Source organism: Hetaerina americana, unplaced genomic scaffold (assembly GCF_022747635.1).
Source record: "Hetaerina americana unplaced genomic scaffold, ioHetAmer1.1.p SCAF_18, whole genome shotgun sequence".
Classification (NCBI taxonomy): domain Eukaryota; kingdom Metazoa; phylum Arthropoda; class Insecta; order Odonata; family Calopterygidae; genus Hetaerina; species Hetaerina americana.
This window is the reverse complement of record NW_027286741.1, coordinates 6086399-6097517: the sequence shown is the minus strand read 5'-3', so window position 1 is coordinate 6097517 and position 11119 is coordinate 6086399. Positions and strand designations below refer to the sequence as shown.

General features: G+C 38.5%; 1 protein-coding gene across 2 annotated transcripts; it reads left to right on the top strand.

Moving 5' to 3' along the window:
* The first annotated feature begins 948 nt into the window (after window positions 1–948).
* On the top strand, window positions 949–10379 carry LOC139687223 (coiled-coil domain-containing protein 167-like). Of its 2 annotated transcripts, XM_071584346.1 has the most exons (4): window positions 949–1002; window positions 1089–1174; window positions 1295–1389; window positions 10188–10379. In XM_071584346.1, exons 2-4 carry the CDS (start codon window positions 1139–1141, stop codon window positions 10363–10365), a joined length of 309 nt encoding a protein of 102 aa, XP_071440447.1. In that variant the 5' UTR covers window positions 949–1002; window positions 1089–1138; the 3' UTR covers window positions 10366–10379. The 2 variants fall into 2 exon arrangements, with proteins under 2 accessions (XP_071440447.1, XP_071440446.1); XM_071584345.1 differs by having other exon boundaries at window positions 963–1174.
* The last annotated feature ends 740 nt before the right edge of the window (window positions 10380–11119 follow it).

Here is an 11119-nt window from a genome sequence, read left to right as displayed (position 1 = left end):
AGATTTGGATCTGAAGAAATAGGAATGATGCTTTAATCCACTGAGCTAATGAGACATATGATAAATGATTTAACTGAGGATGGAATGTTGAAGTTTAAGATGGAGGGGAGAACATTAGGCAGGTGACGTAGGGGGAGTATAAGGAAAGGAATGTTACACCAAATTAAAGGAGGCAGAATTGAAGAATAGTTCAATGTAGGTGGGCTGTGTTGTGTGTGTATACATACTGTACCTTGCTAGATGCAGCTTGAAAAAGCAGCAGCAATATTCAATCTGTACCCATTAGAATCCTACATTAAATGTAAGACTACCAAAAATAACAATTTATACCGACCTAATTACTCATTTAGAGAGAGTATAAATAAAGTGGCACATATCCAACTTAAAACGACGTTATCAATATATTATTGTTATACCCCGCAATAAGATAACGTATACATCAGTATTTTTCTAAAAGCTGTGGGAATATAAGTTTAAGTGACATTTTACAAACTCTCGACAGAGTGCCCATTCGTGACATGTAGGTAGCCTCCGCGTCGAATTGGTTAAACTTCCCCAGACATTAATATCTTAGGAAAAACTTAAAATTATCAACCATTGACGAGTGAAATAAAATAAATTAAATACCAGACTAAATATCTCTCACTAGATGTAATATGTTCTTAGAGTACGATTCTATAGATTTTTTATAGATTTCGGAAAAATGACGTTGGTGAGTATGGCAGAACTTCATTTAAATTAAATTTGACATTCGTTGCAAAAACCACATGAGACAATTTTCAATCGTACTAAAGGTAATTGCGTTTAACTGATATACTTCGGTAAGAGACTAAAAAATAGTGATTTGATTTCGATTCTTCGAAATAAGGAGTAAATCTCTGCTTGAACTCCATATTCCGGCTTTCAAATGATTCGAACTTGCATTTGAACAAATGACTGACAAAATTCAACTACTACCTGTTGGAGGTTGTTTATCTCGAAGCATATTGAAATGGACAATAGGTAGAATGAAAGTAAACGTAATAATTGAGCGTTATTTAGCAATCAATTGGACATTAAACTTAATATGATTTTTTGCGTGGTTTTAGGGTCCATCACCATTAATTATTTCTGAAAATTAAATTATAATTAACTCACAATGGGGAAGGATAAACCTACCACCATCATGTCTGAGGTAATGCGTGGCATTTTTGTTGGAGTGTGGCAATCACTCTGAAATGAAACGCATGGTTGTATTAGTTGTAGTCTTGAAGTGTGAAAATGTTACACATTGGTCTTATTTTATATTATGCAGATGCAGAAAGTTCAAGACACTTTAAAAACTATTTCTTATCGTGCGGAAGTCTTGGAGAAAAATTTGAAATCTCTTCACTTATCATTGGATTTAAGGTAATAAAGATAATAGCTCCGGATATAGCTTAAAGGTAATACCTAACCTTCCGTTCTTTGGGTTAATTGTTACGGTAGTTCAGCTTTTTCGCAACTTATTACTCGTATTTTCGCATACCATTAATTCGCAACAAATGTTCTCAATTTAATATCTTCCCTTAATCGTTCTGTCACTATACCATATTGAATGTGTATTTCGGTAAATGAATGCCTGAAACCGTCTTTTACATTAATAACCAGATTTCTGACGAATGGCAAACGTGCGGATAACGATCACCTTTGTGTTAAACGGTTTAAATGCTCAAATGATTATCATTATCAATTATCATTATTCTAAAATTTTATTGACGTGCTGTTATTACAGAAGGAAAATCTCAGGCTAAAACTTTTTCACGAATGTGAAATCCTCAGTTTTCAGCACTTTCAATGTACTATGTTGGGTTCGAAATTCTTCATTTTTATGAATTTATGCTGATAACCGTTTTGATATAATTGATGTGATTAACCCTGGCGCTTTTATAGTAATAATTAATGCCACGATGAAAGTGAATAAAAGCTTTTGATTTGACCACAGGTTTTAGTGGACTGACCTAGAAAATGTGTAACTGAGGATATTTGCCCCTGAATTTTGTTTTATCTGTATTTTGACATTTATGCTCTAATGCGAACGTTATTAATAGAAACTCTCTTGGGGCGCTACCTCCTTGACGGGTGACCCTTCCCAAGATAATAAATGTAGTTGGAGTGATCTGAGTATTTTCTTAGTATACTGTGTACTTTTATTTCTTATACGAGAATATTAGCCATTTTGCGCTTCCTTCATATCTAGCAAAAGTGAAAAATGAATGTTACAAAAATACATTAATTACAGCTTAAGTTGTTGGTCCCATTTCCGGGATGAGTTTAGACAAAATACCTGGGAAGGTAATGGAAGCTGGGATATATGTATAAGAAGTCTAGTATGTTATATTATTGCTGTTTTACTGTATACATATATTATTATAATGTGTATATACTGTAGGCTCCCTCTTATTTTTTTACCTTTAAACACCCGGCTCTCTTCAGTCTCTGTCTGTATGTTACTTCAATCATTACTGTATGATGAATTAAGTTGAATATTGAACCTATTTCCTTAGTCATTGACTCTTCATGAGAGTAAGGTCAAGCTAAATGATTTGATGGTAAAGAGGTGATGCCTCCTGAGGGTATTTTGCTGAGAAGACCGACCAGAATTGAAACAAGGTGAATGCAATGCTGGGGAAGCAAGTTTTTTATATGCTTTAATGTATTGTATTAAGAAAATGTTCCATCAATGTGCCCTAATTTAATGAAAAAGAATATTGCCCCCATTGCTCACTGGTCTCATTGATAAAGAAGTAGTCTGCCTCGATAACAGAACAAGTATAAAGATGATGTGCTAAATATTAATTGTGTACCGTAAAAATGGTCTACTCTTTCTATGTAATCATCTAACTTATGATAAGAGCAATCATAGCCTTTGTTTATCTTTTACTCTTTTTGCTTTTCTTTAAAAAATGACTATGGAAATCATGGAGGGGGTATTAATTAGTTTGAGAGCTCTGTGAGGCATGTGTCTCCCTTGAGAGGTATATTCAATTAAACCATTTTAAATACAGTCATATAATTGTAATGACATAAATAGTATTTTCAGGAAAAATATATGATACAACAGGTTCCAGGTAGAATACACATATTTTCATGCATTATATTAGCATGTTATCATTTTTGTATAGTTTTCATACCCATTGTGTAGGATTGGAGGCACAAGAAGTTGATTGTAAGGGGGGCCATAAAAGGGTTCTAGAATCCTACATATATCTAGCATCAAGATTATGTTCAACCTTTATTAGGCATCAGCTTTCTATTTTGCGGTAATATAAATTCCAGCCTTAATTATAGTATATGTTAATAAAACCAGCGAACCGATCCTATTAAATTCCAATCAAGGGAACCAAGAAGGTTATGAGGGTTACTAGTTATATTTTGAGGTTGGCAACACTAATTGCTTCAGGCACCATCTGATGTTTCCATCTGAAAGTTAAATCCTCTTTCCGGTAACTTTCTTCAGAACATTTGTGGTCTGATCATAACTTGTGTTGTTTACAGTGACTCGAAAATTTTGTCCCAGCGAAAAAATTGAGTTAACTCGTGAACACATTTGTGCGATGAATTTTTATGACTTTCGACATGGATTATCAAGACAAGAGTGCCTTGGACAACTTACTTCCATTTGTGGCGATGAAGCCCCATCCTTTGCCACTGTGAAATGCTGGTTTATTGCATTCCATCATGGCCACTGTTTGTTCAGCGACGAAAGTCGTGAAGGCCATCCAAATCATTTGTTGTACCAGAAAACATTGATGCTGTGCAACAAATAATAAAGGAAGATTGTCATGTGACATCGCGAGGTTGAAGCATCCTTGGGTATGACTATTATCAATACGATATTGCATAAAAGAGCATCATAGGTGTTAAAACTGCTTATGGTTTGGTCTATGGTCATCTCCAGTGTGCAAAGAGTGCGTTCAGAGTTCCATCTCTTCTAAAGTTCCAAAGCCCTCCTTTTTTTTCTTTTAGGCTTTCTCTTGTGCATTTCTAATAATTACATAGAACTTCATGTTGTATTTCTTTAGTATTTTTTTTCTTGAACTGCTGCAAATTATTCTATTTCCATTTCATCTTCTATAGATCTTCAACCATTCTTTCCTGAATTTTTATGGCAATGTGTGGTGTTTTCAGCATCCTGTTTCCACAGCATCCTGATTGTACTTCATCACTCCTCTGAGTTGGGCCTCTTTCCTTTCTAAGTGTTTCTCTCTTCTTCAACTCTTTTCATTAATTTCATCTGACCCACTGATCTTCATCATTATCTGAAGTGCATCTCCATTACTTTCAATATTTTTCTCCAATGCTGTGAATATGTCACATTTAATCCTCGTGCACATGTTGATATTATTTATAATTGAATAGGTACAGGGTTTGTCCGGAAAATAAGTGTACTGAGCTCAGGAAAAAAAATTCATTACACTTTTACATATCTTAAGCTAATATTCCTCAAAATAGGACCCTTGTGAGTCGATACACTTGTTCCAGCGGCGTTCCCATTCCTGGAACGCTGCCGCGAAGGCATCATCGGAAACCTCTCGAAGACTCGTCGTCGACCTCTTCTCTGCCCTCCACGAACATATTGTGCCACCGAAAGATCATGTTTCTGGACATGGCTGACTCCCCATAAGCCTGGTTAATCATACCGACAGTTTCGGTAGACGATTTCCCAAGCTTTACTGCAAATTTGATGGAATAACGCTGCTCCAAAAACTTCGGCATCGCGTTCCGTGACGTGGGTCGAGCGTGGAGGTTCGCGTTAACAGAGCTCCTCACTACACCACAGCTCAGAGCCGACTGCCTTTTTCAGCATCGCTTGCCAGCATACCCCCCTCCAATCGCAGCCCGTCAGAGCGGTGCTGGGCGCGCCTGGAGCGGCGCGCCCAGCCCAGGAGTCAGTACACTCATTTTCCGGACGAACCCTGTATTCTTCTTTGAGCACTTTTTTCCTGTACTAGTTGGCATTCATGGCTTGTGCCAACTAACTACCTCCTGTTTGTTACATTCTTGATGCTCCTGATTATGAGTCCACAAAAATGCTACTTTTTCTAGCTTTGATTACCCAGCATTTTTATATATGTATTCTTCTGGTACTCCACATTATCTTGTTACTGTTTTAATACATGAACAGGTGTGCTCATTCATCACTGTCCCAAAATCAGAGATTCTTTCAATACTTTTCTGTATCTGCCAATATATTTGTTGCCATAGAGGACTGAAACTATAGTTTTTTTCTACTTGAGTATACTGATGTGCAAAGTTTTCTTTCATATTATTCTTGGATTTTATAGACTTGCATTAATGTCCTCACCTTTTGTATATTGCAAAGAGTATTCCACTTGCAGTTCTTGAAATCATATATTTTCTTCTTTCCTCTAGTACCCTTAGAACATATTTGTGATCCGTGCCTCTCTCATCTCAGTTGAAAATCTTCCTTCCCTTGTTCTGTTTTTTCCTTTTTTAGTCTATTTTTTATTTGGGCTTATATTCTCTGCCACGGATCTCTCCTCAGCTTCCGTCCAGAATGGCTTGGCTCATGTGTTTCTTTTAGTTTTTTTGACTCACAGCATTAGCCATGCTGTGGGGCTCATCATTCCTATCATTGTGTTGAATTTAAGGTTTCACTCTTCAGCACAAAATCATAGTCACTCACACTATCCTTTTCAGTTTGACATCTGCAATTGCCAACTTGATTACTCTCATATCACTTGAGTGTGTGACTGCTGTGTGTGGAACTACGAGGGTCATCCGGAAAGTAGTACCCGTTCGTGCCGCATGAAGTGCTGACGACGCGAGTAGCCGCTGGACGAGGTCAGATAGCTTCAGTGGCTTGTCTGCCTTCTCTGAGCCAAGTTGCGTGACGCTAGCATTGCCTGTGTTGTTTCTGTGATTGTTTACAATGTTTAAAAAAATTGAGAACGCCGCCAGTTGTGAAGTGAGGGCAGTGATTAAATTCCTCAATGCAAGAAACGTTCGCCCATGTGATATTCATCGCCAATTAAAGGAGGTGTATGGAGACAATGTAATGGACGAGTCGTCTGTTCGGCGGTGGTGTCGCAACTTCAACATGGGGAGGGGGAACACACACGACGATGAGCGTTCGGGGAGACCGTCTGTCATTACAGACCAACTGGTGAGCTCAGTTGACGAATTCGTGAGGAACGATCGGCGCGTCACAATTGACGACATCTGTGAGCATTTTCCCAATGTTTCTCGAACAATTGTTCATGAAATTGTTAAACACCATCTGCATCATGCAAAAATTTGTGCAAGATGGGTCCCTCGCAAGCTTACAGATGAGCACAAAACCAAGCGTATGGCTGCAGCACTGACGTTTTTGGGACGTTATTCTGATGAAGGAGACTCTTTCTTGACTCGCATAATTACTGGTGACGAAACATGGGTTTGTTATGCATCACCTGAGAGTAAACGACAGTCAATGGAGTGGCATCATGCTCATTCACCAAACAAACCAAAAAAATTCAAGACAGTTCTGTCCACCAGGAAACTCATGGCAACCATTTTCTGGGATCGACGAGGTGTATTGCTTATTGATTTTATGGCCCGTGGAGACACTATTAATGCCAATGCGTATTGTGAAACATTAAAGAAATTACGGCGGGCAATACAAAATCGGCGGCGAGGTCTATTGTCTACTGGTGTCATTCTCGTTCATGACAATGCCAGGCCTCATGCAGCTGGGATAACACAAAAACTTTTGCAGCAATTCAAATGGGAAACTTTCGACCATCCACCGTATAGCCCGGACTTGGCCCCTTCAGATTTTCATCTCTTTACAAAGCTTAAAGACTTTTTGGCAGGAAAAAGATTTGACAGCGATGAAGAACTTAAAGAAGGAGTGACCCTGTATCTCAATGAGCTGGCGGCGAAGGACTATGCAGCAGGAATACAGAAACTTGTCACACGTTATGACAAATGCCTTAATTTGCTTGGAGATTATGTTGAGAAGTAGTTTAAAGTATCCTCTTTCAAATAAAATTTTTTATGTTTGTTAATATATACTTTTGTGTCTTTATTTCACGAACGGGTACTACTTTCCGGATGACCCTCGTATATCTCTCCTTTTTTCCTCTGTGTACTTCCTCATAGTTGGTGCTCTTGTGTTGCATTTGTCACTACAAGGGCATATAATATGTTGAGCTCAAGCTGCTCTCTCATTTTTCATTTTATATTTTCCCACTGACTTCTTTTCTTTTGCCTTCTCTAGAAATTGCATTGCACTCTTCCAGGATTATGGAGTATCATTCTCTTCCAGGTGATGTCTCTGGGCACCATTGGCTAGACCAAAGTCTTGAGGCTGATCTGCATGGCCTGGTGGGTAGGGTAAAGGCTGCAGTTTCACATCCCATCTTCATCTCAGGGATTGCATTGTTCTGTTTTAGATTTGACCTGAAATTTATGTTGCAAAATGATCTTATTCATCGGATGTTATGTAAACAATTCAATTGTCATCTGCCTTGCCAATGCTATTTCTTTGTGAATAATATGCATACACTTTTTCCTTCACATAGTATGTTCTGTGATCAAAACAAGATTGCTTCTCTCGGCAAATTTTTATCAATGAAAGTAAGTGTTGGGCATTGTTTGTGGAGGCCACTTCTATATTTTCTGGATATCTTTTTTGCTTTATTTTCTATTATTGCCCACCCAAATGGTGAGTTTTGGTTGACTGAATGCATTTAAAAATGATTGATAGTTGAAATAGTTCCTCATTTGGTTACGCATTTGCCTGTGGAATACATTGTTTTTAGGGTGTCCTGAAGCCTTTGGTGAATTTGTGTGCCTTACTCTTGGTATACTGTTGTCTTTCACGGGTGTTTGAGTTGGTGGGAACCTTAAATGCTTGTGCAGGCTCATTGCAGAGTTTTCATCGCCTCCAGCCCAACTAGATCCTCTGCCATGTCACTAATTTTGTCTTCACTCGTGTCTACCTTTCATTTCTCCTCCTCTTCATTTTGGCATGTTTACTCTCCTCTTCCTTCCTCTCTCTCCTTGCTCAAAACTCCTGTCTTCCTCACCATCCCCCTCCCCATAGACCACTGGTTTTAAATATTTATGATGACTCTCTGTTTGTGCATTGGTCTGAAGTACCTTGATTGATCTCTGCTTATCATAAAATAGTGAACTATTTTATTGGGTGAAATTGCCACTTGTTTTGCACTAAGTTTTCATCCAGCATGTATTTGATTATACAACTTTTTTAAAGGTTTTTTGGTGAATGTTTTTGTCACATCATCTCCCTTATGTATTGCCCATCCCACATAGTGCTTGCATTCCCTGCCATCCACTTTTTTGGTGGATATTAGGGTATTGATCTAGGTGTAGACTGCCAAACATTAGCGTTCTTTCCTGTTTCTGGATACCTTTATATATAATTTTATCAATTTTAGCACATTTTATGTATACCAAATGTCTATATGTGGAAACCATGAGTGGCACAGGCAAAAAGAACTGACTCCCTGAATGTGTAATTTCATGAGCTGAGGAACTTGATGAAGAGAGTTCTGACCTTCACTACCAAACTAACCCTCAGGCTGATACAGCTTTGATCTGATATCCTTCCCATTGAAGGCACTCACCTACATGAAATGAAACAAATACTTATTAGGTGACATTTCTGAACTGACTTGCACTGTAGTTTATGAAATTGTGCATGTGTGGCATTTATTGTTTACCAATTGTCACCAATGTTCCTGCCATCATCCATAAATAACTGGTTGTGGCCTTTCAAAAACCATGCAATATACTTCAATATGGAGCAGGGGCGCCCTAAATGATCATTACTTTGCATCACACAAAAGAGGAATTATGTAAAACAAATGAGGAAGTGCTGGGTATGGTGAGGGAGGAGAGGGGATTATTTGGGGAAATCATAAGAGGACAGGAAAAGTGTATGCTAAGTATATTGATTGGCAATGGTACATTGAAGACTGTGATAAAGGGGAGAATTTTAGGCCAACAAGGAAAAGGCAGGAATACATAGAATAGGGATGTTAGATGGGAGGAAGGGAGTATGCGGATATGAAGAGGAGCTTGTAGGATTGTGGGTTGTGTTTTTTTGAGAGAGACAAGTAATTTTGCTGTACCATTTGGCAGCTTTTGTTCTTGCAAAAATCTACCTTAACTGATTTATCAACTATAATAATCATATCACATTCTCCTTTGAAGCAATAAGTATTAATCTCTATGATAAACTTCAGTTGCACCCACCTTAAAAGTAATGCAAAAATCATATATTTCTCCAGAACAAGTGTCCTCTTTTGAAAAAAAGACCTGATATAGTTTCCCTGGCCTATGAACATTCTCATGGCATGTGTAAGGTGGATCAAGTGGGCCAGTTTCCACTTCCTCTCATGGATTCCATGGGGTGACGTGTATGCATATATTGTGCAGCTGCATAGGTATGGGGGAGTATATACAGGGTTCGTCCGGAAAATAAGTGTACTGAGCTCAGGAAAAAAACTTTATTACACTTTTACATATCTTAAGCTAATATTCCTCAAAATAGGACCCTCGTGAGTCGATACACTTGTTCCAGCGGCGTTCCCATTCCTGGAACGCTGCCGCGAAGGCATCATCGGGAACCTCTCGAAGACTCGTCGTCGACCTCTTCTCTGCCCTCCACGAACATATTGTGCCACCGAAAGATCATGTTTCTGGACATGGCTGACTCCCCGTAAGCCTGGTTAATCATACCGACAGTTTCGGTAGACGATTTCCCAAGCTTTACCGCAAATTTGATGGAATAACGCTGCTCCAAAAACTTCGGCATCGCGTTCCGTGACGTGGGTCGAGCGTGGAGGTTCGCGTTAACAGAGCTCCTCACTACACCACAGCTCAGAGCCGACTGCCTTTTTCAGCGTCGCTTGCCAACATACCCCCCTCCAATCGCAGCCCGTCAGAGCGGTGCTGGGCGCGCCTGGAGCGGCGCGCCCAGCCCAGGAGTCAGTACACTTATTTTCCGGACGAACCCTGTATGCATATAAAGTTGCATCTTGTGTTTTAGGACCAGCCCCTAGTTCCAATGCTTCGATGAAAATATAGGTGGATAATAAATTTGTAAATGCCTGTATGTTTCATTTCGAAGGTGAAGGCTGTTTGCAACCCGAAACAGCCAAATTATAATTGATTTACCAATCTTTGTATTTCAGGGAAGCAATGGAAAAAGAATTAGTGGAAGTCAAAAAGAGTTTATCTGAGCACAATGAGCAAATGAAGAAACTGCAGAAAGAAAATACAAAATCATTCACGGTAGCAGTAATGTTAATGTTTATTACATTTCTAGTATTTGGTTTGTATAAAATGTTTTTTGAATCAGAAGTAAAATGATTTTTTTATGATAATGTTTGATTATTGCGGATGTAAAAATGTGCACATTTTCTTGTATTTTTATGTATATGCTGACTAACTGGCAAATGATGAAATTCAAACGTGTTACATGATTTTGAAAATAATGGAATAAGACCGGATGATATTGGTTTTTTATATCATTTTTGTTTTTATTGGAGGTGGTTGACTGATTACGGATGGACTTGAGTAGATTCTGAAAACTGTTACACATTGGCATTACAGAGCGCAAAGACAGAATCAATGCCAAGCACTGCACTGAAAAATCTTTTTTGCCCTGAGGAAAATATCGCCTTGGTTCTATATGCTTTTAGCCTCAATTGATGTCACTTAAGATACTGATTCATTTCCTCCCTCTACCGCACCATAGTATTGCATTTTTCATTCCTCATTAACTTCAGCATTTCATTATCTCTTAATATCACTTCCGTCACCTTCTGCCTTGTTTGAACATCCCTTCTTCTCCTGCCATGCCGCACACTTCAATTTGTCCTAATTAGCGTCCATCATTTACATGCATCATTTCCATTGATGCATGTAAACAGCCTCTAATCGCCACTCATTACCTTTAGTCGACAACACCATTATCGTTATGATACAGTGCCAAGTGCCACATTATGTTTTTACATAAGTATAAAATCTCAATTGACTAGATCTGTCTTTAACTCTTTCCCCTCTTAATAATTGCTGCCTTAGTATTAAGTAGTGATTTCTGCAATGCTTTAACATTTAACTC